The sequence below is a fragment of the Chlorocebus sabaeus genome, chromosome 17 (genome assembly GCF_047675955.1).
Source record: "Chlorocebus sabaeus isolate Y175 chromosome 17, mChlSab1.0.hap1, whole genome shotgun sequence".
NCBI lineage: Eukaryota > Metazoa > Chordata > Mammalia > Primates > Cercopithecidae > Chlorocebus > Chlorocebus sabaeus.
In genome coordinates this window covers 8,012,515-8,040,311 of record NC_132920.1, presented here as the reverse complement: position 1 = coordinate 8,040,311, position 27,797 = coordinate 8,012,515, and the positions used below count along the sequence as shown (strand labels likewise).

General features: G+C 38.8%; 1 protein-coding gene across 2 annotated transcripts; it reads left to right on the top strand.

Moving 5' to 3' along the window:
- The first annotated feature begins 3,543 nt into the window (after window positions 1-3,543).
- On the top strand, window positions 3,544-26,759 carry EEF1E1 (eukaryotic translation elongation factor 1 epsilon 1). Of its 2 annotated transcripts, none has more exons than XM_007973745.3 (4): window positions 3,544-3,689; window positions 8,597-8,797; window positions 15,704-15,799; window positions 21,664-22,823. In XM_007973745.3, exons 1-4 carry the CDS (start codon window positions 3,603-3,605, stop codon window positions 21,682-21,684), a joined length of 405 nt encoding a protein of 134 aa, XP_007971936.1. In that variant the 5' UTR covers window positions 3,544-3,602; the 3' UTR covers window positions 21,685-22,823. The 2 variants fall into 2 exon arrangements, with proteins under 2 accessions (XP_007971936.1, XP_007971934.2); XM_007973743.3 differs by lacking the exon at window positions 21,664-22,823 and adding an exon at window positions 26,122-26,759 and having other exon boundaries at window positions 3,549-3,689.
- Window positions 26,760-27,797: the final 1,038 nt, after the last annotated feature.

The window sequence follows — 27,797 nt, the reverse complement described above, 5'->3', positions numbered from 1 at the left end:
GCACCTGCATCACTTCACTTACCACATATTTAATATCATTCACACCTAAGTTTAAAACCCTACCATATTCTGAAACAGAAAGTTAAACTCTCCTAAAACTGAACATTTGCAGATGATGGCATTGCTAAGAGCAATCTGATACAGTAACAGTTTCTGGCATATGCAGCTCATTCTAACAGATGCCTGTATGACATACAGAAAGCTGTCAGGCATGCTCCAAAAAGAAAAGCCATCCAGTTCATGTTCCACTTGCCAAATTAATTTCATTTGACATTTAATTTATATCCTGAGGTACTGTGGATTTAAAGCTTGACTATGATAATAGCAGATTAGAGAAGTGTTCTATTTGACAAAATCAATTCATCAAGTTACTTTTATTATGAGGAAGGCTGTCTTGATATAGATATCTCTAGATCAAATATGCAGACCATCTAAAAATACATTTATTGATTCTTTCTAATAAAATATAAGCTTTCTCCTCTTTCTTATGTCTAATGTTAAGTGAAGTAAAGCTTGCACCTGCTCACCATAATAACAGAGAAAGGAGACATTAGAAAGTCAGAATGGTGTGGGTTTAAAAGCTAGAAAGCAGAGTTGAAATTCTCCGTCGGCCATAGAGGGTTTCAACCCCAGCCACATATTAGACTCAGCTGGGGATTAAAAAAATAATAATAATAGCGCCCGGTCCCACCCCAGATAAAGTGAGTCAGAATCTCCAGTATGACATGGATTTTTTTAAAAATCCGCAGATGATTCACGCACAGATCTATTAGTTATGTGAATTTGGGCATGTAATTCAATATCCATAGTATATAAAATGGAATGTAGTAGACATTGGCCACAATCATGACGTGACAATCCACTTTAAAAAAAAAACTAACAGTTTATTAGTTGGAATCAGACTTGAAAAAAAGATTTACACATTGCAATTGGTTGACAGTTCCTTTATAACGCTTTCAACTTATAGGTTCACCTCTCTCTGCCTTTTCTTTTTGCTTTGCAATTTACTTGTTGAAACAACTGGATCATTTGTCCCATAGTTTTCATGATCTAGAATTTGCTCATTGCATCTCCATGACATCATTTAACATGATCCTCTTTCCCACTATTATTTCTTGTAAATTGACTGACAGATCAAAAGGCTTGGTCAAATTCACATTTGATTGGCAAGACTGGGCAATGATCTACCCCTCTCTCAGAAGCACTTTATGTCTGTTTGTCTCTGTTTTTATGATGTGAATAGTTATTGATAATTGTCACCTAGATTCATTATTATATCAGTAGCTGCAGAACAATGATGTTCTATTGTTCTGTTTTTATTAGTTAGAATTCTATAAAGACATTTTTCTCATCAGAGTTTAGTTTCCCTGAGAATAATCATGAAAAAAAAATGTTGGTTTCTTTATGTGTTTTCTTTATAATTTTTCAAAATAATGAATCGGATCTCTAGTATCCTCCAAAGATGACCAATGAGGGTTATTTTGATTTTGTTCTTGTTTTTTTAGTATCATTATGAACTCATAGATTTAAACATATTCAACATGTTTCAATTGATTGCAATTATTCTTATTGACCTTCAAATTGTAATGACTATTATTGACCCTCAAGTGATCTGACCCTACCCTTTGACTCCCCTCATTACTCTTAGATACTTTCTTTCCTTTCTACCACAACAAGGTGGTCCAGACTGATCTCCTGCCCAGGTCTGGATTCAGCCAATCTCCAAAGAGCCCTCATTTATTTTTGTGGGAAATAGTATTTGAAACCAGAATCTGGGTGCTGGGGTGCTCATTGCTGTTCAGTTGTCCTTGTTTCTAGGCCTTTTAAATAAACAGAACTAGGTAGGAAATACTTTTCATTTTCCTTAAGATAAAAGCATCATAAGTTCATATTGATATTAGAATTCAAATTCAGGACCAGAAAGTTTTGATTTAATGTCATCTACCTTACAACTGCTTCTGTTTTTGGCAACAACAAAAACCCAAGTTCCCAGCAACACCACATGAATGAGTCTTTGCTTTATTCCACAGTACATATGCAGCACCGTACCAACACTGACACTGCCAAGATGCTAACCAAACCAACAAACAAAAAGAACCAAAAACAGTTTGTCATGAATTTTGTCCTTAAAGCATATCTTACTAAGAGTATACAATTAAATGACTGTGCTATAAAGTCACTTAAAAGAGGTCCACACTGGGTGATGATGTCATCAATTTGATGTGCAATATGCTTTGTTCTTTCAGTTTTTTACAGATTTCTTTTTTAATTTGATATTCTATAATTATGTGAAGGTCAAACCTTATTCTAATTATACCACCCATTGGCATTGGATAAATGTTAAATTTTTTTTTAAAAATGTTTTATTACAAGCAAGAAGTGTACCTAAACACTGAAAATAGATACGTGAATTATCTTAGAGGGCTGGTCTTTTAAAAAGTAGTAGAATAGTCATTCAATTATCTGACTATGGAAAGTAATACAGATAATTAGTGCATTAACAATCCACTTATACTGAAATTTATTTTGTATTTTGTTACATTGACTTGGCAAAAGTTTCTTTTCCTTATGTTTACTTCTGCTGCCAGAGTAAACTCATTAAGTATTCTGGGATAGGGAAGGTGTAACACAGTAACAACATTCCCCACTACACTTTGATATTTCTGACTCAATGATGAATTACCTTGTAGGATTTTTCTATTTCTCTCAGACTAATACACACTTTGTTTATTCATTCTTCAATGTGGAAAATATTTAGCATTTTCACAAATCTTTTAGAAATATTCAATATATACTACTAATATACCACTAATTTTCTTTCTTTCTTTTTTTTTAGAAGATACAAGAATGTAGCAAGTTAGTGGCGCAAAGTTAGGCACCTTGTTTATATACCAAAACTTCATAAATTACGTAACTAGCTTTCTGGTACTGCAAATAAAGATCATTAATTCCATTAACGGCTGATTTCCCTGAGTTGTAACTATTTGACCCCTATCTAACATAGGGGTCTGTGAATAATCTTTAAATGTATAATTCTACTGCTAGTGTTGAGCTGTAGATTAACAGTAGAAAAACCAGTTTTTCGAATTCACCACTACAACACAATTAAAATCCTCATGAATTATGCTACACGTTAGAAACTCCTAATGGATTGTGAACTCTTTGCTATTCAATTTGATTGTTCAAATGTATAGATTTCTGAGCCAAACTAAGGTAAATTTCAGTTCCCATCATATATAAATTCTCTTAGACTAGCAAATGAGTTAACGAGTTACCGCTGGCAGCCATGTCAATAGATTGCTATTTAGAGATCCAGTCTACTGCAGCCACCGAGGGCCACTATACCAGTAGCTCCCCCAACACTTCGAGTGGAAATTTGCCATCACTTCTCCACCTGTCTCACACACACCCCGCCCTCAGCCCGGCCCCCCAGCCACGCCCCTTCCACTGGCCCCACCTCCTGCGCTTTGGCCCGCGCTCTCCACGCCCCTTCCGTTCAGCCAATCGCCGCTGAAGTTTGCAGCAGTGGGACTTCCGTTTCCACCAATGCGGGAGGTTCTTGTTCTGCAGGTCTCGCCTCTTCCAGAAGCTAGGGCCGGAAGATGGCGGCGGCCGCAGAGTTGTCGCTGCTGGAGAAGTCCCTGGGACTGAGTAAGGGGAATAAATACAGTGCTCAGGGCGAGCGACAGGTGAGAAGGAGAGGCGGCGCAGAGGGGAAGAGGTGGACGGGAGCGGGGTCTGCCGAGCCCTGGCAGTACCCGGGCCGGCCACCCAATACCGGCGGAGTGAGGATGCTGCTACCCAGCTCCCCACGTGTCTGCGCCGCGAGCAGGCTGGCACCTCTGGGCCTCGGCCCCTGCCGCCCTACCTCCCGGAGGGAGGGGATAACTAGCTCAGGTCGGGCTCGGCCTGAACTTCACCTCCTGGGAAATCATCCCATTATGAGGAAACGAAACCAGTTGCTCCTTCCAACCTGGAAGCCCCGCGTTTGTATTCAGTATTAACTGGCTTTTTTTTTTTTTTTTAACCGTAATCGCACCTTTCATTCAGTTATTACGCAGCGATTCCGTGCTAGCTAACAGGGTGCCAGGTAGCACTGTGCTGGGCCGGGGGAATACAGTGCTGATTTAGGGGAACATGCTTCCTCCCCTCAGGAAGCTTGCTTTTTGGCCGGTTGGACAAACACTGCAACCATTTAAATTGAAAGAGTGCCACGTTGCACCATAAATGGCAAAGAGAACACCTAAGGAGTCTTGGCCCAATCTAGGCGATTCGGGGAAGGCGTTTCTAAAGCCTTGGGGTATCAATTTAAGTGTGCGACCCACAGAGAATGAGGTATGAGATTGCCTGGTGAGGCACTGTTAAAACGTTTGTGTTTTACAGTTGTTTGTCGTAGAGGGAATGTATTAGAGAAGGAAATTGGTTGTAGGAAGACTACTTCAGATATGTTTTTTTCGCTCCTTTGAGATCTTTTTCCAAATTATGTTTGCTTTTTGTCTTTAATTTTTTCTCTTCTTCATTTGGTCCATGTTGATCTTGTTTAGAAAGTAGTAGTATAGTTTTTATTTAAGTTAACCTGAAGCCTAGAGGGTTAAGTGTTCAGCCCTGTGATTGGTGGCAGAGTAGGCATCGGAGCCAAAGTGACCTTCTTTTGGTGTTTCCTCTGCCCCAGTGATGATTCTGTCCCTTCAAGCCCCTACTCGCTAGTTTAGTGTATATATTACATAATACATATATAATATAAATACAATATATATGGCCGAGTGGACAAACATTGCAACCATTTAAATTGAAAGAGTGCCATATATACATACATACATACATATATATATATATATATATATATATATTTTTTTTTTTTTTTTTTTTTTTTTTTTTTGAGACGAAGTCTTGCCTGTTGCCCAGGCTGGAGTGCCATGGCATGATCTCGGATCACTGCAACTTCTGCCTCCCGGGTTCAAGCGATTCTTCTGCTTCAGCCTCCCAAGTGGCTGGGATTACAGGTGTGCGCCACCACGCTTGGCTGATTTTTGTATTTTTAGTAGAGATGGGGTTGCACCATGTTGTCCAGGCTGATCTTGAACTCCTGACCTCAGGTGATCCACCTGCCCTGGCCTCCTAAAGTGCTGGGATTACAGGCGTGAGCCACCGCGCCTAGTGTAGTTTATATTTTTTAGGGACCGTTGCCAAGATATGAGTATTATCTAGTATGAGAAACAATCATCAGCAAATAATTTAAAGCACAACATAATAAGCACTTTATGGACTGTCGCGGGTGAGCAGCAAGTCTCTGGGGCGGGTGGCGCCAGGGTAAGAATTCACCAGGACAGCTGTAGGTAAAGAAAAGCAGATTTATTAGAGAAAGTATGAAAATATGTTGCGAGAGTGCAACGGGCAAGTTAGTAAGAGAGGAGCTAACCGCAAGGAAACAAAGGCTGGCTGGGGATTTTACGGAATAGTACTTCTGCTGTGTGCTGAAGAGGGGTTTGTGCAGTACTGATAACACTAAGGTTGCAGTGAGCTAACTTGAGTTTTCTATCAGTCAGAGGTCCGGTGATAGCTGGACACGGAAAGATTATTGAGTTATTGGTGCAGAAGGGCTGTGTCCTGGACCATGAAGAAAGGCAGACTTGTAGCTTATTGGCCTTTTCTTTTTGCTTTCCCTTGGTCCCCTCAACCTGACGACTTTTCACTAATTAGGACTCCACATGGAGGAAAACACTGTTGAGGAGTGTGAAAAAGGAAGTTAATTCTGACTATAAAAATGGATTTATAAACTCATGCAAGAGCTGGCGTTTAAGGGATTACGCTTTGAAAGATGTGTAAAACCAATAAATTATGAAGGATTGGGAAGTTTAGGGCAGTAAGTAAACCAGTATGTGGAATGATGCAATGCAAAGTAAACCCCAAATCAACAGTTTGAGGCCCAACTGTGAAGACTTTGGAGTTCAGAGTGTGGTTTTAAATTTTATTTTAATTAAAACATTTTAGCAGTGAGCAGCTAGTGAAAATTTCCGTTTGCTTGTATGGGGAAGTGCTGGCCATATGTGATAAGATTCAGCCATTTTTTGGGAAGACAGCTGACAGCAGTGAGCCAGCGATAAGGCATTCACTGCAGCATTACCAATCATAGTTAAAAACTGAAAGCAGTTCAGAGATCCTTATCCAGGAGAATGATTCTCTAAATTATGGTACATCAGCACGTTGACATACAGTCACGTGTTATTTAAAGACAGGGATATGTTTCAAGAAATGCATTGTTAGGCAATTTCATCATTGTGTGAACATTATAGAGTGTTCTGGGGTTTTTTTGTTTTGTTTTGTTTTGTTTTTTGAGGCAGAGTTTCACTCTTGTTGCCTGGGCTGGAGTGCAATGGCACGATCTTGACTCACTGCAACCTCCGCCTCCCGGGTTCGAGCGATTCTCCTGCCTCAGCCTCCCGCGTAGCTGGGATTACAGGCATGCGCCACCACGCCCGGCTAATTTTTGTATTTTTAGTAGAGACGAGGTTTTAGTAGAGACGAGGTTTCTCCGTGTTGGTCAGGCTGGTCTCGTACTCCCGACCTCAGGTGATCCGCCCGCCTCAGCCTCCCAAAGTGGTGGGATTATAGGCGTGAGCCACCGCGCGGGGCCAGAGTATTCTTAAACCTAGATAGTATATCCTACTTCACAAACAGTAGGTATGTGATATAGCCTATTGCTCCTTCAGACTACAAACCCGTACTGCATGTGTTACTGTACTGAATAATGTAGGCAGTTGTAACACAATGGTAAGTATTCGTGCATCTCAATATATTGAAACATGGAAAAGGTACAGTAAAAATACTTGACTGTAATCTTAGGGGACTGCCATTGGATATGCCATGCAGAACATCATTATGCAGTACACGGCTATTGCATAATGTAGCCGTTAAAAGTAATTACTTTGAGGACTATGGAACCTTAAAATGAATGTGAAAATAGTGTATGTCTCATAATTGCAACTGCATAAGAATTGTGTACTTTAGGCTATGTAAAGGAAAGAAAATGGATGTTTGAGCCAATAGGACTTTATTCAAACACTGGGTCTGCCATTGCAAACCTAGCGACCTTGGTTTTTATTATCTGTAAAATGAGGATGAGATTACTTACCTTATCTTATAAGATGTAATGATTAGATGAGAAGGTAACTGGGAATTTTTTTAGAGCATGGTTGGGTTGTGGATAATTTATTTTTACAAATAATTGTCTTTAGAGTTAGTTCTGTCCCCTCCCGCCCAGCAATTATGAGTCATTTGATTTCTCTTTTTTCCCTCAAATATACCATACATTCAGTACACACATCTTGATGTTACCACAAAGTTAACATACTCAGGTAACCACCCAGTCAAGGAATAGAACATTACTGGCACCCCTCAGAGGGTTCCATATTGTTTTCTTTCAGTACATTTAATTTATTGGTGATCCTAGAGATTGTGGTTTCATTTGAGTTGAAGGCAGAAGTGAGAAGTCAAGGAGCTATGAATAGTGAATGGAAAGTGGAAAGAACTTTTACCACCTTTACTTTGAAGTTACGTCCTGACTTTGAATCTGTATCCTGTAGAGTATTAATCTCCTTGTAGACTTCATCAAGTCCTGTTGATGTAGGTATATGAAAATGCCTTGCAAAGTGTAAATCATTACAGAGAACAAGATATAATTCGACTGGATGCGGTGGCCCACGCCTGTAATCCCAGCACTTTGGGAGGCCGAGGTGGGTGGATCACGAGGTCGGGAGTTTGAGTCCAGCCTGGCCAACATAGTGAAACCCCATCTCTACTAAAATTACAAAAAATTGCTGGGTGTATTGGCACGTGCCTGTAGTCCCAGCTACTCGGGAGGCTGAGGTGGGAGAATCGCTTGAACCCAGGAGGCAGAGGTTGCAGTGAGCTGAGACCATGCCATTGCACTCCAGCCTGGGTGACAGAGTGAGATTCCGTCTCAAAAAAAAAAAAAGATGCTATTTCTTTGCAGAAAAAAGCAGCAGTCTTACCAAAAAAAAACAGTTCTTTTTTCATTTGCTTAAGACATTGAGATTGTATAGTTATTATTTGTGTTTGGTCAGTCTTCCCATTAGGTAATACTTTCCATTTTCTTTTACATTTCTCAGAATGCATTATGCTTATTTGTGTATCAAGAAAATTTAAATTAATTGTCAATTTCTTATACACAAGCAAACTTGTGTTGCTATTGTAACAGGGGAAACAAGAAGTCAGGTTTATTTAAATATGATCACTTTGCTATATAATAGGGTGCAAGTAAACTTGATTGAAATTAATACTGTATAATTAGAATTTCCATTTTCTCTCATTGTACGTAGCTTAAAATTACTGTAGTAATATTATACTGATTTTTGCAATGTTAATAGCAGTTTCATCATTAAGCATCTGTTACCACATTGTAAATTATTTAACTGCTATTTTCCAGACTTTCATTTGTTTGTAATTTAGTATCTTAGAGTAAAATCCGGGATTATTTTAAAAAACAGTTGAGGGATTTTGTGGTTACTTAGAAGTTGTAATCGTGATGTGGTCCTTGTTTGTTAAATTCTGTGAACCTTTTTTTTTTCTTTTTAAGATTCCGGTTCTTCAGACAAACAATGGTCCAAGTCTAACAGGATTGACTACTATAGCAGCTCATCTAGTCAAGCAAGCCAACAAAGAATATTTGCTGGGGAGTACTGCAGAAGAAAAAGCAATCGTTCAGCAATGGTTAGAGTACAGGGTCACTCAGATAGACGGACACTCCAGTAAAAAGGATATCCACACACTGCTGAAGGTATCATGGCCTCTCTTACAGGCTGAAATGCATGAACTGTTCATCAGAAATCTCTTTCCCCTCAGATTAAAAAGCTGCAGCTGTTGGCTTTCTTCACCTCTTTCCTTCTGCCTCAGTAGTTTGCATCTGTTATTCCCTCTGCCTGGAACAGACTCTGTCCTCCCCCCGCCCCGCCCTCCCCCTCAGATCTCAGCTGAGGTAGCTGCCTTGGAAACTTTCTTGACTACTTCTCTTTCAGCTGGATGAGGTTCTTTGTTCTATATGCAGTCACGGCACCCTGTGCTTTCCCTTCAGAACCTTTGTCATAGTAATTACAGTATTACAATATGACTTTTCTTGTTTTTTTTAATGTGATGCTCCACTCGACAATCCCGATTCTCTAAGAGGTAAAGTACTTTCTTAGAGGCAAGAGAGAATCAGAATCTTTTAGAGTTGTAGTTTGAAAAAACTCTCATCTGAGAAAGCTCACCTTTCCCTGTTTTGAGAATCATTGCTTTAAATTTTTATTTTCAAAGGCATCAAATAAAAGATAATCTACTGGATATAGCTTCAGAGTTACCAAGAATAAAAAAATTCCAAAGTTATTTTTGTTAATTTATTTATATAAAAAGAAAGCAGATTTTAAAAGATTTTGTTGAAGCTTTAAATTTGAGAGAAACTTGAGAGATTATCCAGACAACAGCATATCACTGTAGAAATTCCTTCTGTTTCTTAATTTTATTGTGATTGTTTTATCATGGCAATAAAAGTTGTGCAAGAAAGGTCTTCCTTTATCACGTTGGGCAAAATGGCTCAAACTGTATTCTTGATAGATGCCATCAAGAGAACTGGTAGAAAGTCAGTTTCAGAATTTGGCCCTCTGTATGTCTGTCGTGATCAACCATTTATTCTTAATACCATGGTGGTCATTCACAGGGACCCTTCTCTTGTGCCCCTACTATTGACAGTATTTCCAGGGGGAAGCAGTCATATCCTCTCTCCAAGTGAATTTGAGATTTCAGGCAAATAAAAAGTGAACACAACCTTCTTTTATAGTTTTCCAAAGGAAAGGATAGTAATGAACTTGATTCTGAAAGATAGGAACAGAATTTCAATGAATTGGGTTTATAAGGTTCAAAAGTTACATTAATAGATGTGGTATTAGAAGCATAGAAGTAACTTCCAAAGTGTTATCTCTGAGACATGTAAATATTTAATTGGGAGCCTCTAATGTATGTGGAGCTGGGCAATTTGCATTGTTTTTGAAATATATGTGGAGCTGGGCAATTTGCATTGTCTTCCTTGTTTGACCGCAGTCTGCTCATCTGCACCTACAACATAAGCACTTGCAATGCACCAGGATGCAGTTCTAAGGGCTGGTGGTGCATTAGACACAGTTTCTGCCCTTACAGAACTCAGACTGGCAGGTGAGACTGATTATGTATAGAGTGGATTGCAATGTGATTTTGGCCACATGCACAGATGGGAAAAGGGTTGTTTTGTTTTGCTATTTTAAAACAGTGCTGTTTTTATTTTAAAAGCAGTAAATATTACAGAATTTAGGAAGTAAAAATAAGCAAATGGAAGACATTTGAAACATCCATAGTCCCACCAGCAAGAGAGAACTATTAATAATGCTTATGGTCGGCCATCAGATATTTATTAAACCCCTTTCGTGTTTTTTCTATGCTTTTTTTTCCTTTTGTATGTACTTGTGTATGTATTAAAAAAAACAAAAACAAAAAATAAAACGGGCACCTACTGGGCATGGTAACCTGTTGGGTTTTTTTTTTTTTTTTTTTTTTTTTGAGACAGGGTCTCACTCTGTCACCCAGGCTGGAGTGCAGTGGTGCAATCTTGGCCCACTGCAGCCTCCGCCTCCTGGGTTCAAGCGATTCTTGTGCCTCAGCCTCCCAAGTAAATGGGATTACAGGCACGCTGGGATTACAAGCGCGCACCACCACGCATGGCTTATTTTTTTGTGTGTTTAGTAGAGATAGGGTTTCTCTGTGTTGTCCAGGCTGGTCTTAACTCCTGAACTCAAATGATCCTCCCACCTCAGCCTCCCAAAGTGCTGGAATTACTGGTGTGAGCCACCTCGCCTGGCCAGTAAACTGTTTTTTTTGTTCACTGACAATGTGTTGTCAACACCTTTTTACGTCAACAAGTATTCACTTACACTCTCCTTTTAATAAGATGTTAGTGTTGCATCATATACAATGCAGGGCACTGACTCCCTGAGCAGTTGAAAATCCATTTATAATTTTGATTCCCCAAAAACTCAATTGCTAATATCCTACCATTAACTGCAAGCCTTACCTGTAACATAAAGCAAATTAATACATAGTTTGTATTTTATGTGTGTTATATACTGTATTCTTAAAGTAAGCTAGAGAAAAGAATATTATTAAGAAAATCATGAGGAGGAGAGAATACGTTTACTATTCATCAAGTGGAAGTAGATTGTCATATAGGTCTTTATCCTCATAGTCTTCACTTCACATCGAGTAGGCTGAGGAGGAGGAGGAAGAGCAAGGGTTTGTCTTGTTCTCTTGGGTGGCAGAGGCAGAAGAAAATTTGTGTTTAAGTGGACCTGTGCAATTCCAACCTGCGTTGTTCAAGGGTTAACTGTAATTATACCACAATTTAAATTATGTATCCCTTGGTAGTTACTAGATTGTAGCTAAATATTTGAGCACATTCCCATTGTTTCCTTAGCCTTTTTGTTTGTTTTTTTTTTGAAACAGAGTCTTACTCTGTCACACAGGCTGCAACCTCTGCCTTCTGGGTTCAAGTGATTCTTCTGCCTCAGCCTCCCAAGTAGCTGGGATTACAGGTGCCCACCACCACACCCAGCTAATTTTTTTGTATTTTTAGTAGAGATGGGGTTTCACCATGTTGACCAGGCTGGTCTTGAATTCCTAACCTCAAGAGGTTTGCCCGTCTTGGCCTCCTAAAGTGTTAGGCTTACAGGAGTGAGCCACCGTGCCCGGCCGCCTTAGGCTAAATTCCTACAAGATAAACTGCTAGGCTAAAAGCTATATATGTTTAAGCTATGTTGCTCATTTGTCCTCTAGAAAAGTAAATCATTATAGTATCGTAGCATAATAGAGCGGCCTCTTCCACAAAACTAACATGGTATTACCTCTTTCTCCTTCACTACCCCAATTTAATTACCAAAACAAGAAAATTTAAAAATTATTTGTTTGAGGCTGTGCGCAGTGGCTCACGTCTGAAATCCCCGCACTTTCGGAGGCCAAGGCGGGCAGATCACTTGAGGTTAGGAGTTCGAGACCAGCCTGGCCAACATGGTGGAACCCTATCTCTACTAAAAACAGAAAAATTAGCTGGGCGTGATGGTGCACACCTGTAGTCCCAGCTACTCAAGAGGCTGAGGCAGGAGAATCACTTGAACCTGGGAGGTGGAGGTTGCAGTGAACTAAGGTCACCCCACTGTACTCCAGCCTGGGCAACAGAGCAAGGCTCTGTCTCAAAAAAAAAAAAAATTATTTGCTTATTTTTTTGAATACAATTAATGTGTCATTTTCATACTGCTTATTAGCTATTTTATTATTTTTAAAAATTTACATGTATTCTTTGCCTGTGTTTATACTGGGCTGTATAGGTTTTTATTATTTATTTTTAAAACTCTTCCTTTTAGGATATTATGAAAGGGTTTAATTCTTATTTGTCAAAGTTCCATTTCAGTGCTAAAACCACAATGCTAAGTTTAAATGCCTCATAAATAAGGTAGTATATAATTTCAAAAAGCAGGCAGTGCAAAACACTAACGTGTTGAGTCTAGATGGAGGGTATATAGTTGTTTATTTTACTGCTTTTTCAACTTTTTTGTATTATTAGAAAGTTTGATAGATGGAAGGAAAAATAAAAATCAGGTGGAATTGTAGGGGAAGTATTTAAAAAGTTTGACAATAGCATCAGAAAGAATTGTAAAAATAAAAAAAAGGACACAAACGTCAGACATAATTAGTTCTCACCTGTGAATATTTTGAATGTGTGAAACTCTGTCTTTTGGTAGGAAAAATTTTAGTTATATCATGAACCCAGAAAATATTACCTAGTCATCGTTTATAAAAACTACATTTTTAAGAGTCTTGGCCGGGCACGGTGGCTCACGCCTGTAATCCCAGCACTTTGGGAGGCTGAGGCGTGCTGATCACGAGGTCAGTTCAAGACCAGCCTGGCCAATATAGTGAAACCCCCATCTCTACTAAAAATACAAAAAATTAGCCGGGCATGTTGTGTGCCTGTGGTCCCAGCTACTTAGGAGGCTGAGGCAGGAGAATTGCTTGAACCCTGGAGGCGGAGGTTGTGGTGAGCCAAGATCGTGCCACTGCACTCTAGTCTGGGCAACAGAGTGAGACTCCGTCTCAAAAAAAAAAAGGTCTTTATCTCTAAAACATGGATATAGATTCTGTTTTTGGAGAAAATATACAAAACTGTTATTGTTTCAGGTCTTTCTTCTTGAAATTAAATGAAGATGTATTTATTTTATTTGAAATTTAATTAAGATATTTAATTTCTTATACTTTCTCAAAGCTGATTTCTCTGAAGATATTTGGAGAGAAATCATATCCATTCAACAGATTACTGTAAAATTTAAGTGGTAGTCCCTAATATACCAATACATTCTACCCTTTCCACCGAAATTTTATTTTGATTCTTCCATGCCTGTCTCATTTGTGTCTATATTCCTTTATGTTCTCATCTGTACCACCTTTAGGGTCCCATATTCATATACGGTTTTGAAAATGACTGTCTTTAAATGAAAATCATAAGAGAAAATGTGTTTACTCTTTATTAAGTGGAAGTGGATTATCATAAAGGTCTTCATCCACATTATCTTCATGTTGAGCATGTATCATGTTCACTTTGTTTGCAAATTCAAAGAGATTAAATTAAATTCTGCAAACATTTTTTACTGATTGCTGAACCACTATATTCCAGACACTTTGGGATGTTGCTATGGTCTGAATGTTTGACTCCCCCTCCCCAAGTTTATATGTTAAAATTCTAACCCCCAAAGTGATGGAGTTAGGAGGTGGGGTCTTTGGGGGTGATTAGGTCCTGGAGGCAGAGCGTTCATGAATGGAATTATTGCCCTAAAAAAAGGCCTGGGAGAGACCTCACCCCTTCCACCAAGTGAAAAGACGGCTGCCTGTGAACCAGGAAGCAAGCCCTTACCAGACACTGCATCTGCCATCACCTTCATCTTAGACTTCCAGCCTCCAGAACTGTGAAGAATAAATCTCTCTTGTTTACAAGCCACCCAGTCTATATATTCTATTACAGTTGCCCAAGTGGACTAAGACAGATGTGATTTGAGAATTGGAACAAAATGCCCTCTCTATAGTTTAAGGAATTCTTCTAGAATAAATACTGTTGATCACTGGACAGTTTTATATCTAGTCTTTAGAGGAGCCTCAGAGAATATCTAATGATAGTTCATATAACTTATTTACAAAATCTTCCTCTGAAGGTTTTATGAATCTGTTGTTTCACTTAATTGACTGTAATTCAATGTAAATTCCTGTTCTGCTAAATTTAAGTGTTAATTTTAAGAGAAGCCAACAGTTTCCATCTCAGGAAATTGACATATTCATGCTGGTCTGCCAGGCAATACTTCTAACAAAAGTAAAAATAGATAAATTGGACTATGTCAAAATTAAACATTTCTGGACATAATCAAAGGAGACAACAGAGTGAAAAGGCAACCCACAGAGTAGGAGAAAATATTTGTAAATTATATGTGTGATAAGGGGTTAATACTCAGAATATGTAAAGAACTCCTACAGCTCAGCAACAAAAAACCCAATATCCTGATTTCAAAAGTGGCAAAGGACTTTAGTATACATTTAGCCAAAGAAGATATATTAGTGGCCAGCAAGCATATGAAAAGATGCTGGAATCACTAATCGTTAGGGAAATGTAGATCACGTTTACAATGGGATATCATCTCACACCCCTTAGGATGGCTACTACCAAAAAAAAATCCCTCAGAGTAACATGTGTTGGTGAGAATATGAAGAAATGGTAACCCTTGTGCATTGTTGGTGGGAATGTAAAATGTACAACTGCTATGAAAAGCAGAATAGCACTTCCTCAAGACATTAATAGAATTACCATATGGTCCAGCAATTGTACTTGTAGGTATATACCCAAAATAATTAAAAGCATGGTTTTGAAGATATGTTTGTACACTCCTGTTCACAGCAGCATTACAATAGCCAACGTGGAAACAACCATGTCTGTTGACACAGGAATCGATAAAATGTGGTCTATACACACAGTGGAATATTATACAGCCCTAAAAAGGAAGGAAATTCTGACGTGCTGCATGCTACATGGAGGAACTTTATATTCAGTGAAACAAGCCAGTTACAAAAGTACATATATTTTGTGATTGCTGTTATATGAGGTATCTAAAGTAGTCACATTCATAGAAACAAGGTAGAATGGTGGTTGCCAGGACCTAGAGGCAAGGGAAAATGGGTGAATTATTGTTTCATGGATATAGAGTTTCTTAGAATTCTCTAAAGAGATTGAAATTGTTGGGGAATTTTTTATATTGTAATGGAAAAAATAAGTGTAACTAATGAGCATGAGTAACAAAATGTTTCTAAAAACAAAAAGCTAGACTTTAAAATGATCATAGATGGCATTTTGAATATCATTTTCTAATGTTTTCTTGTTTCTTTAAGACTAGTAATGTTTAGCCTGTTTTTTTAAAATAAGGTGACTGGCGTGTGATTTGTGATTTTGAATGAATATTAGTGTTAAAGAGTAAATGTATTAAATGGCGATATTTTGTTTTCTAGTAGCCTAAATCTTTTAAGTTGTTATGTGGTAATTAACTTTATTATTACTGTTTTTTACATTAATATTTATTTATTTATTTTTTTCTAGGATCTTAATTCATATCTTGAAGATAAAGTCTACCTTACAGGGTATAACTTTACCTTAGCAGATATCCTATTGTACTATGGACTTCATCGCTTTATAGTGAGTATTTGAATAGTTACTAGCTTTTTTTCTGTAGTGTTCAGAATGATTTTTAAAACTTTGTCTTGAATTTAAATCAGATTTGCATTTTCAGCTTATCAAATAAAAATGAAAGGAATTACCGTATACAAGGTGCCTATGTAAAAACTCCTTTCACATATCAAGTTAACACAGTTGCTTCCTTTTCTTTGACCTTGATTTTCTTCCTATGCTTCTGCTCTTCTTCAGCAGTGACTTCTCTAGCCATGCTTTAGGTTTTGTCGTCATCCCCTGGACCCCATATTCCTACCATTCCACCTTTAGATCTTAACTTCAGTACCCCCATCTTCTGTGTAACCACTTGTGATGGTTAATACTGAGTGTCAACTTGATTGTATTGAAGATGCAAAGTATTAATCCTGGGTATGTCTGTGAGGGTGTTGCCAAAGGAGATTAACACTTGAGTCAGTGGGCTGGGGAAGGCAGACCCAACCTTAGTCTGGATGGGCACCGTCTAATCAGCTGCCAGCGGACATAAAGCAGACAGGAAAACATGAAAAGGTTAGACTGCTTTAGCCTTCCAGCCTACACCTTTCTCCCATGCTGGACGCTTTCTGCCCTCAAACATCAGACTCCCAAGTTCTGCAGTTTTGGAACTCAGACTGGCTCTCCTTGCTCCTCAGCCTGAAGATGGCCTATTGTGGGACCTTGTGATTGTGTGAGTTAATACTTAATAAACTCCTTTTTTTATGTATTTATATATTCCATTAATTCTGTCCCTCTAGAGAACCCTGACTAATACACGGCTTATGTTAGCTCTTTTAATCTCTTAGTGTCTAATTTCTATCTGATGTAATTTGACTCCTGTTTTCCAAATCTGTATACTTTCTTCCCCACCCAACCGAGACCCCCTTTTGTGTAACTTCAGCTACATCCTCTTAGTATCTTCAGCTCCTTTGCTTTACCCTACAGTCACCACCTTTTCCCTGTAAGTTCCCGGCTCTTGGCCAGTCCAAATAAATGTCTTCATTCTTACATCCAAGATCCAAGCTGAGCTCTACAGGAGAAATTACAACACTGTAGATTACTGCCACTAAAAATGTTTACTATCCAATTGCAGCTGGGCTCTCATACTGGATCAGCTCCTTTTTTTTTTTTTTTTCTCCCAGGGATACTTCCAAACCTTTACTTCTTTCCTTAAGCCCCTTCCTTCTCCTTCCTCCTTTATCTTTAGTCCTTATCACCAAGCCTTCCTCTATCATTCGACTAGAAAAATGGAGGCTGTTCATCTGAATCCCTTCATTTTCCAGCCTGCCTGATTGTGCATCCTTGTCTATCTTGTCTCCTTTTCCTGGTCTCAGCCTTGCCTTTTTCCTAGACCAATCCATTTGTATTAGTCCCTTTTCATGCTGCTGATAAAGACATACCTGAGACTGGGTAATATAAACAGAAAAAAGGGTTTAATGGACTTACAGTTCCACATGGCTGGGGAAGCCTCACAATCATGACAGAAGACAAGGAAGAGCAAGTCATGTCTTACATGGATGGCAGCAGGCAGAGAGGGCTGGTGCAGGGGAACTCCCACTTATAAAACCATCAGATCTCATGAGATTTACTGTCACAAGAACAGCACAGGGAAGACCTGCCCCATGACACAGTTACCTCCCACCAGGTTCCTCCTGTGACATGTGGAAGTTACATTTCAAAATGAGGTTTGGGTGGGTACACAGCCAAACCATATCACCATTCATCTGACTCTTACCTCAGTCTCCTCTCCACCTCCTGCCCCCTTTCTGGATCTTTGCTCCAGATTGTATTTCCTTTCTTTTTATTTCAGTCTTGCCCACTACCTACATGGTCAGTCTCTTTATTTTCAATTTGTTCATGAACAATGACATAATATTCAGTATGTTCTTGGCACTGTTCTTCATGCTGTATAAATGTTGACTCATTTAGTCCTAATAACAGCCATATAGGGTAGGCACTAATATTATCAGCCCCATTTTACAGATGAGATAACTGAGGCATAGAGAGGTCAAATGTTTTGAGATTGCCTAAGTAAGTGGTGGAACAAGGTCCAGAAACCAGACACTTTGGCCCCAGAGTGTGTGCTTCCTTACACCCATCTCTCTGCCTAAAAGCTTGGCTCAACTCCCCATCACCCCAACACCCATCTTCCCCTGTGGAAAAAACCAAACTCATGCATTTTTGTGCATTGTGCGCCTCATGCATCCAGTTAGTCAGATCCTGATGTCCAGCTCCTGAATGCCTCTCACATCTGTCTTTTCCTCTGATCCCGATGACATTGCCCAAGTTCCAGTATTTAGAATCTTTTGTTCATCTAAAGAGGATGGACTGTAAGACATGAGATTGGTGACCCCTGGAGCAGTCTTTCTCATGACCGTGTCTTTTTCTTTCTCAAAATAATTAACTCGGCTGGGCGCAGTAGCTCACCCCAGCTACTTTGGGAGGCCAAGGCGGGTGGATCACCTGAGGTCAGGAGTTTGAAACCAGCCTGGCCAATATGGCGAAACACCATCTCTACTGAAAATACAAAAATTAGCTGGGTGTGGTGGCTCACGTCTGTCATCCCAGCACTTTGGGAGGCCAAGGCAAGTGGATCACCTGAGGTCAGGAGTTCGAGACCACCCTGGTCAACATGGTGAAACCCTGTCTCTACTAAAACTACAAAAATCAGCCAGGCATGGTGGCATGTGCCTGAAATCCCAGCTACTCCAGAGGCTGAGGCAGGAGAATCACTTGAATCCAGGAGGCAGAGGTTGCAGTGAGCAGAGATCGCACCACTGCACTCCAGCTTGGGCGACGAGTGAAATTCTGTCTCAATTCGTCTGACTTCTACCTCCCTTGCTATCCTCCTTCCTGTCATTCTCTCAGCCACAACATGTGCCCCAGAGCCTGCTGGATGCTGGGCTCTTTCTACCCAGCGTCCTTGCATTGCTCTTCTTTTTTGCTCCCTGGTCCCAGCCCTTCCTTTCCTCTCCACTTCATTTGCATTTTCCAAGTATCTCTCTGTTCCCGCTCATTCCTTGGCTGAATCCCTCTCAGGCCCCTAAACCGTATTGAGGTGCTCCTTCCTGTGTGTGTGTTTGTACCTCATATACACCTTAGGTCTAGCTTGTTTCACTCTTACTGTAATTCTTTGAAAATCTCTCTCTCTAATTTATAAGCTGCTTGACTCAATGATTGTAGCGGCACATATTTGTAACACCGTTGTCTGAGGTAATTCCTGGCACGTGTATGTAGTCGCCCCTGCATAAACACTGAATAAAATTTTAAACGTATTTCTCTATGCTTTTCAAGGAGTTTCCTATATACTTTCTCATTGTGCCTCATCACTAAGAAGGAAATAGGACCAGTGTTATTAGCCTCCTTTTACAGAGAAGGAAACTAATGCTTAGGAAACTTGAGGTTTAAAGGCGCAGCGCTCAGTTTTTGGAAGGGCCAAACTAGGTCTTCTGACTGAAGTGTCTTAATGTGTGGGGAAGCTCTTTGTGTTATAAACTATGAAATACCGTAATCATTGAGGCCTGCGCACGCCCCAACCTGTCCATGGTTTGGGGCTGCTATCTGCCTCATAAAGCAAAGTGGAGGGTTTGTCTTTTGGAAAAACAAAGTCGTTTTCTCCTCTGAAAAAGCCTCCTACATAGTTGGCTTTGTCATTTGCCAAGAATAAGAGGGCACAGATTGAGGCCTCATGAGTCTGGGTTTTCAGTTGAGGTTGAAGAGAGAAGACAGGGATTGTAACCAGAAAATTCAGAATGGAATGTAGTTCCCTCCAGAACTCCTGGGCTTCATGGCAGTCGTAGAAGTGGATTCCTTTTGGTTTCCCCTCACCCCACAAACATACTGTAATAATGCATAATACAGTTAGTAGTCCCCTACTCAAGCTATAATCCCTAGGTTTGAATTTACTTGACTTTATTGTGAATTGTTCCTCAAAGATCCCTCAGTGATTATGTTAAATTCTACAACATTATTGTAATGGCTTAGAATGATCCTTCATTTAGTGTAAGACTATTATGAGTTTTAAATGATTTATTGAAAGCCCACTGTGTATGCCCACTATTTTATACTTGGGAGGGAGACAACAGAAGTGTAAAACTATTTTCAGGGGCATATTAATCTTATTGAAGAAATTAGACTGTTTTACATGAAAGCAATTAATGAAGTAGAGAAAATGGAATCCAGTGCTAATCTCTGGTCAGAATATTATGTTATTAATGAACGAGGCAGATGAGTAGAATATAGAATCATAAAATTGTCAGAAAAATATCTGAAGATTTGGATGGCCTTGGCTATCTAAGGGAATTTTCATTGTTTTGGAAAGCTTATGATAAGTTTGATTACACGTGTTCTTTGTAAATAGGGTGACCACATGATTTCTCATCCAAAACACTTGCCTGTGAAAGAAGGCCTGTTAATAATTACATTGGGACAACAGGAGTGAAGTAGAATGAATGTTCCCCATACTTACAAAGAATATGATTCAATTTACACAAAATAAGGGACGGGAGAGGATGTGTCTGATTTCTGTTCATCCCCTCTTGGCTTTTAGCACAGTGCCTTACACAGCTAAATACTTATTGAGATTAGCAATATTAAGTCTGAGCATGATGGCTCATGCTTGTAATCCCAGCACTTTGGGAGGCTGAGGCAGGTAGATTGCTTGAGCCCAGGAGTTCATGACCAGCCTGGGCAACAGGGCAAAACCCGTCTCTATTAAAAAAAAAAAAAAAAGAAAAAAATTAACCAGGCATGGTAGCTCTGCGCCTGTAGTCCCAGCTACTTGGGGGAATGAGGTAGGAGGATCAGCTGAACCCAGGGAGGTCGAGGCCACAGTGAGTCATGATTGCACCACTGCATTCCAGCCTGGGCAACAGAGAGACCCTGTCTTAAAAAAATAAATAAAACAATATTTAACAACTAGTACCCATTTATAGTTCCTATTTCACATTTTTTATCTTTGTAGTGTAAGTGTAATATAATTTAAGTGATGTTAGTTAAATGTAGAGAAAGTTTATTGGAGTTGAAATACATTGATTACCAGCTTCTTTTTATTCCATTCTAGGTTCAATACATTTTAGTAGCTTTTGGAATTTAAAATGATGATGAGGCACAACTTACCTCATTTCAAAATGAAAAAGCCTCCAAGGTAAAGAGGATTTGCTGCTAAGGTATCTAAGCATCTCTCTCCTGGTGGCAGCCTACATACAGTCTTTGAACTTGGGGGAGTCTGTACTTGATTTTAGTAAGACTGTGCTGCTGTGAGCATGGCTACCCAACAGGGCTCCAAGAACAATTTCTATCTGAAAACCACAATAACAAACTTGTTGACTTTTAAAAAATATATATATTTAAATGTGACATATGTTTTGACATTTAACTTTTTAAGCTTTATATTAGGAAAAATGTCATCAGTCATCCTGTGTGATGACAGCCAGCAGGCTAGTGAATGTCTCTTCAGACCCACAAGGTCTGGCTTGCTGTGGCATCGGGCTGTCATTAAGAAGGAGAGTATTTTTGTAATCCCAGCACTTTGGGAGACTGAGGCGGGCGGATCATGAGGTCAGAAGATCGAGACCACCCTGGCTAACATGGTGAAACCCCGTCTCTACTAAAAAATACAAAAAATTAGCTGGGCACAGTGGCAGGCACCTGTAGTCCCAGCTACTCAGGAGGCTGAGGCAGAAGAATGGCGTGAACCCGGGAGGCGGAGCTTGCAGTGAGCCGAGAATGCGCCACTGCCCTCCAGCCTGGGCGACAGAGCAAGACTCTGTCTCAAAAAAAAAAAAAAAAAAAAAAAAAAAAGATACTGAAGTGCAACTCATAATCCAAGTGTGTAATTAAATTTTCCTTTCCTCTAGTTTATGCAGGTTTTGCAGTAAGGAAAGGAAATACTCTGAAAAGGAGGGAACTTGTTTGGAATTCCTTTGCCAGCAGAATGAACAAGGTCATAATCCTATAGTGCAAAATATTCATAGCACTATCCGCAAAATTATTTAATTACGAGTCTAAGTGCACTGGAGGGCACTTGGTTTTTAGGCAGGTTAGAAGTGTTTCATTCAGTACTGCATGTTAAAGTTAGGATTACTTTAACAATATTTAGCACTCTCTATGTGTTAACATTTTCTATTTTGGAATGTATGTCCTCTTCATATATAGTGACTAGGATGTTATGATTAAAGATATCCTTATCTTTTTCAAAGTGAAATTGAATAGATTAATATGTAAATCACTGTTGACCATCCTTTTGGGTTCCTGTCATGAGTCAAAGTATCTCTTCCACTCTAGTCCAAGTGCAGGCAAAGTAATCAGAGAAATAAACACCTTCTCAAGGAACAGGCCTCACAGACTAAAACCTACACAATGGCAGAATCGCACTGTGGTGTTAAATGGCATTCCTGTTAAGTTGGGTACAAATACATACAGATGTGGAATAAATGATTTCTAGGTGTTAAATTAAGGTAGGGTAGGTGTGAGGTGCAGATTGGCCACCTGCTGGTATTTACCAGGTCTTTGTGCTTTGTTTGCTTTGGCAGTATTACTTATTTTTGGCCTCATGCATTCCTTCATGTGTTTGTTCATGTTATTCAGTACGGAATACGTAATCAGCACAGTGTACAAAACAGCAGCCAAGGAACCTTCGAGTCATCAGATAATCCCACTGTATTTTGTTTCATTGTGAGCCCAATTTTAGTCATGGCTGAGTTATTCTGAGGTCTGGTCTATCTTAACTCCATTTGAGGAATATTATGTTGCCTTTCCTTTGTTATACTGCCTGTTAGTGTGGCTGTTTATTATAACACCAGTGACTCACTGCTTTCTTAAAGTGATTTCACTAGTAGATAGTCATCCCTGTGAACAGACTGTTACCCAAGATTATTAAAATCCTTTGTAATATTATGTGCTTCTTGACTGTAAGATTGTTATCAACTGAAATACTTTTGTTCTGAAGTTTGGAGCACCATTGGAGGCATGTGGTACTTTTATAAGGAAAGGAAAAATAAAAGAAATAACTGCAAAATAGTCCAGGAGGCCTGGCCGTAAAGAATGTCCCAAAGGCGGCAGCGTGGTGCCAGTTGGAAAGGTAACAAAGCAGCGTGTCACCCTGATCTGGAACAGGTCACTTAAAGTGTTTCTCACATGACTTCATGGAAAATTAGTGATTCAGAATATTATCTGCTTGGCTTTAAAGTTCAAAGTCATGATAGAGTGCCAATATAAATTAAAAGGAATTATTAGGCAGAAAGAGCCAAGCACCACTATAGACACACTGGCATGCAGACCGACATGAAGCAGGAAATGGTAACTAGAACAATTGCATTATTTCCTGTTGTAAGAAAGGAAAAAGAACTTTAGCTAGAAAGGGATGGTGGAAAAACAGTGTTGTAAGTGAAGTAGTCCAGGGGATCCCATCAGAAATGTTTTTAAAATATGTAAATTTGGTGAGGGGAGAAATCTGTTCATTTCTTTGTTTACAGGAAGTTTATATAGGGAATGTCTTCCAAAAAAGTAGCAGAGTTAAGAAGTCAAGGTCATTCATAATTATCTCAGACTCAAAGGGACACGTTCCAAAGTTTAAACTGTAAAAAGAGGTGAAAGTGGTAACCGTAACCTCATCCTTTTTGAAAAACTCTGTGAGTTTCTGGCAAAAGTTTCCTGAGGGAAAATGAATAAATGTAGTCTCTAAAATAGATCATCTAAAATTATTGTAAAATGGATCATCTAGCTAAAAATTGTTGGAATAGGGGCCTGGGCACGGTGACTCACACCTGTAACTCAGGCACTTTGGGAGACCAAGGCTGGTGGATCACTTGAGGCCAGGAGTTCAAGACCAGCCTGGCCAACATGGCGAAACCACGTCTCTACTAAAAATACAAAAAATTAGCCGGGCGTGGTGGTATGTGCCTGTAGTCCCAGCTAATCGGGAGACTGAGGCAGGAGAATCACTTGAACCCAGGAAGTAGAGGTTGCAGTGAGCCCAGATTGTGCCATTGCACTCCAGCCTGGGCAACAGAGTAAGACTCCATCTCAAAAAAAAAAAAAAAAAAAAAAAAAAAAAAAAAAAAAAAATCATTGGAATAAATTAGGAATTGTTAGAAGCTTTAGGAGCTCTTGGAATAAAAACTGTTTTGTACTGTGGGTCTGTTGATAATCCTGACACTGGAGACTCCAAATGTAAAATGTTTAAGTTGGAGAATATTTGTTTTGCTGTGTTCTGTGTGTTATTATTGTTTTAAATAATAGGCCTGTGAGCAACATATACTAGTCCTCTGTGACAGCAAATGCTGTTCTGAAATACAAATATCACAGATAACATTGCCCTTTTTACCTAGTTTAAAATCTGTGTGAACAACTTGAATATAAACAAGCATTAGTACTCTGTTGTTTGGAAGTGCTTTACCAAAAAGCTGAGTGGAGAATTACCTGAAACGAAAGAGCCATGAAAGGACTAAAATGGAAAGAAAGAGGTCAGATTTGAATCATCATATATTTCAGCAGCTAACATGAAATCAAGTTGGAGTAAAACCTATTACTACATCTGTTTGCTTTAACTATCAGCAAAGAGATTTGTCGAAGTTGATTTTGAATTTTATCCATTCATTCATTCATTTTTGGTAAGAAAGCTCCCATTTCTTGTTAGATTTGCAGCTGTGTTTATTACTGGTTGAGCTTTTAATAAATCGTACATTTTCTTTTGAAGTCCTTGGTGCAGTTTACATATGGTAAAGATTTAGAGAACAAAATGCTCCTTTACAAAATATTTTTCAAAATATTTTTGAAATATAGACTGATGCTCAGTTTAGTCCACAAATGATTAAGTGCTGCCTATGAAAACACACCTGACAGGGGATGCTCCTTTCAGTTTGAATCTACCAGTTAGCCTAATGTAATTCTTTACATGTGAAACCATGAATTTTCTTAATAAACATTAAACTTTTACATTAAAAAAGACATTCTTGGCCAGTTTTCTTGACTGATGTGTTCTTTATCTCTGTGCCATGGACTGACTGTGTTATAGACGAGACAGTTATAGTAACATCTTTCTAAGTAGACACAACCTACACACCTTAAACAGATGAATATGTTTTTATGATGTGCTAGAGCAGCTTGTGTGTGGGATTTCAATAAGTATCACTAAAACCCGGAACTTACATTTTTATGAAACAGAAGCAGTGAAGATTCTCCCTGCTAACAAGTTAAGTAAACTGAGCCAACAAATATGATTCCAAATGAACATGTAATGAGAAAATACTGCCTACTTTTTAATTGTATTGTTAATATCCTTTTGTATTCTGTAATAATGATTGCATGTAGAGTGATTTGTCCTTCACCTTTGGTGATCTGGTAACTTAGCAGAATGTTTGCCTGTAGAACAAGTATGTGCTAAATTCTGAAAAGCAAAGGACATCCATCTCACTAAAAATGTCTCCCAACAAGCAGGCAGCTGGTGGGTTTGTACCGCTTGCGGGGCGACTGAGTTCTTTCTTTCTGCAAACACTCCTGTCAGTGTTATAGAGACTTGCACTATCTGTTTAGTGAATGTGACTTAGGAGAAGGAACTACACTGCCCATTCATGGGTCATGGCTGCAAGTTACTGCCCTGCTGGTTTTCTCTTTACCTGATAACTCTCAATAATTCCAAAATTTATCTTAGAGAAAAGTCTTTGAGTCACCTACTTCGGAATTTGAGCCCAGTGAAATGATAAGCACCTGCAGTTTGTATCAATCTACCTCTAACCAAATCTCTGAGCATTCTTGTAGCTTGATAGCAAATTGGGTGAACTGCTACATTCACTAAAAGACTGAGTTCAGCTTTATTGCAAACAGAATTACGAAAGTCTGTTCTCATGCATTTACTCAGCCTCCTTCATCTGAGTCACACGCCACTAGCAATAGCCCCCCCTTATATTAAGCAATATTCACTTGAAATGGATCATTTCCTTTTTTTAGGTTTACTAAAAAATACTAGAGAAAGAACTGTATCTTAATCTATCTTCCTTTCCAATGAAGTAAAAAACAAATTCTTTGACCTCCAAATCCTCAGTTAATGTAAATTTTGCATTTGTTGAAAACTTGATATTTCCCAGGAAGCACATCTGGTTTTGAACTGAACATAGCATTGAACATGAAGAACTTTTACAAGTCAGTGTTCATTGGGCTGAAACTTTTACTCCTATCTGAATATGTTGGCTTTTGAGAACTCTTGGGGGATTGATGTTGTTGTTGTTTTTCAACTTCTACCTCCTACTTAAGTGGTATTAATAGTTGTGCTTATGTAACATCTGTGTTGTGTGTGTATGTTTTTAATCTCTACTTAGGTTGACCTGACAGTTCAAGAAAAGGAGAAATACCTTAATGTGTCTCGCTGGTTTTGTCACATTCAGCATCATCCAGGCATCAGGCAACATCTGTCTAGTGTTGTCTTCATCAAGAACAGACTATATACTAATTCCCACTAGAAGCTGTCCATGCCATACAGAAGATCTATTAAAAATGTTTTCAATGGAAAATGTACTCCGGGCCACAGGACTAATGTAAATTAATATACAGTCCTTCATTATTTGTTGAAGTTGATAGAATTTTTGAAGTGTAAACTTGTGTCTGAATGTTTTATTTGTTCTTTAGTTGAAGTTTTGCAATTTTTATGTCAAAATTCAATTGCTCTTAAACAAGTTGAGATAAGTTATAAATTAACCTTGTTTTTAATAGATGACATTTATTTCAATAAAAGTTGCAAATCAGGGGCTTAATCTTAAAAAAAATTGGTGGTCCTTTCAATGGTTGACATATTTGGCTATTTATTAATCTCTCTTTCATATTCTAAAATTCATTTTCCCCTTATGGATATTTATGGTAGTTTGTTAAGAACTGTGATAAATTGTGCCAAGGAAACAGGGAAGACAGATGGATTTGTTTTAAATATTTATGTGAGCTAGTAAATGTGGTTGAAAAAATATTTCTTGGTTGTTTCTTTCTTTCTGTAGTCAGTGTTCATTGGGGTGAAACTAACTACTGAACTGCCCTATGGGAAACTGGAGGAAGATACATTCTTCCAGTTCCTCTTGAGTTAATGATTCTTTTCTGTTGTTAGGCTTATTGTAATATGCAGTGGTCAAAAAGAGATGGGAAATTCTTCCTCCTGTAAGGAGGAAAATAAATATAAAAATGGAGATGGGAAAGTCTTACTGTCCTACTAATTTTGGATTTTTAATTACTAGATTTTTTCTAAACTGAAAGCCAACTCTCATGGAAAGAACTGCTGTTAAAGTGCTGTGTGAAGAACGGAGGCACTTCATTAGAAGATCTGTATATTTTATAACTCTTGCTGGTTGAATAAATAATAGTTATTGTAGCGCTAAAGACCTTATCTTTACAAACAATGAGAAAAATGGGGTCTTCGGGAGCTGTCCCGTTTAATGCTACTTAATGTTTTCATGTTGATGCTAAGTCTGACCAGTGGACCTGTCAAAGTTCTAGCAGCAAGAGCAGATACTTGGGAAATACACAGCACTCAGGTTGAGTCCTGTTTTTATCACTTAGTAGCTGTATGACTTTAAACAAAGCAGTTAATCACGTTTTCTTAATCTCCAAAAAAAAAAAGATAATGCTGAATTAGGAGGATTAATGTGGACAACATGAAGAAAAAAGCCTAATACGTAGCTCTTGGCCATCAGTAAGGTTAGTTTCCTTTCTCTTCTCCAGGCAAATCATGATTTTGTTGTTTATAACAAAACGAGGATTGTAACAGGCCCCCATTTTTGCCTCTCAAGTTACTGAGTCAGGTGGCTTAACAGGCCAGGTGTGTGAACACGGCACACCTCATTTTACTGCATCTTCAACACATTGAAGGTTTGTGGCAACCCTGCTTCGAGCGAGTCTGTTGGCACCGTTTTTCCATCAGCTTGTGCTTGCTTCATGTCTCTGTGTCACATTTTGGTAATTCTCACATTATTTTGAATTTTTTTCATTACTGTATCTGTTACAGTGATCTGTG

Coding starts and splice junctions, on each gene's coding strand:
- EEF1E1 (XM_007973743.3), top strand. CDS start 3,603: ATGGCGGCGGCCGCAGAGTTGTCGCTGCTGGAGAAGTCCCTGGGACTG. Junction 3,690..8,596: donor GTGCTCAGGGCGAGCGACAG/GTGAGAAGGAGA, acceptor TTTCTTTTTAAG/ATTCCGGTTCTTCAGACAAA. Junction 15,800..26,121: donor ATGGACTTCATCGCTTTATA/GTGAGTATTTGA, acceptor ATCTCTACTTAG/GTTGACCTGACAGTTCAAGA.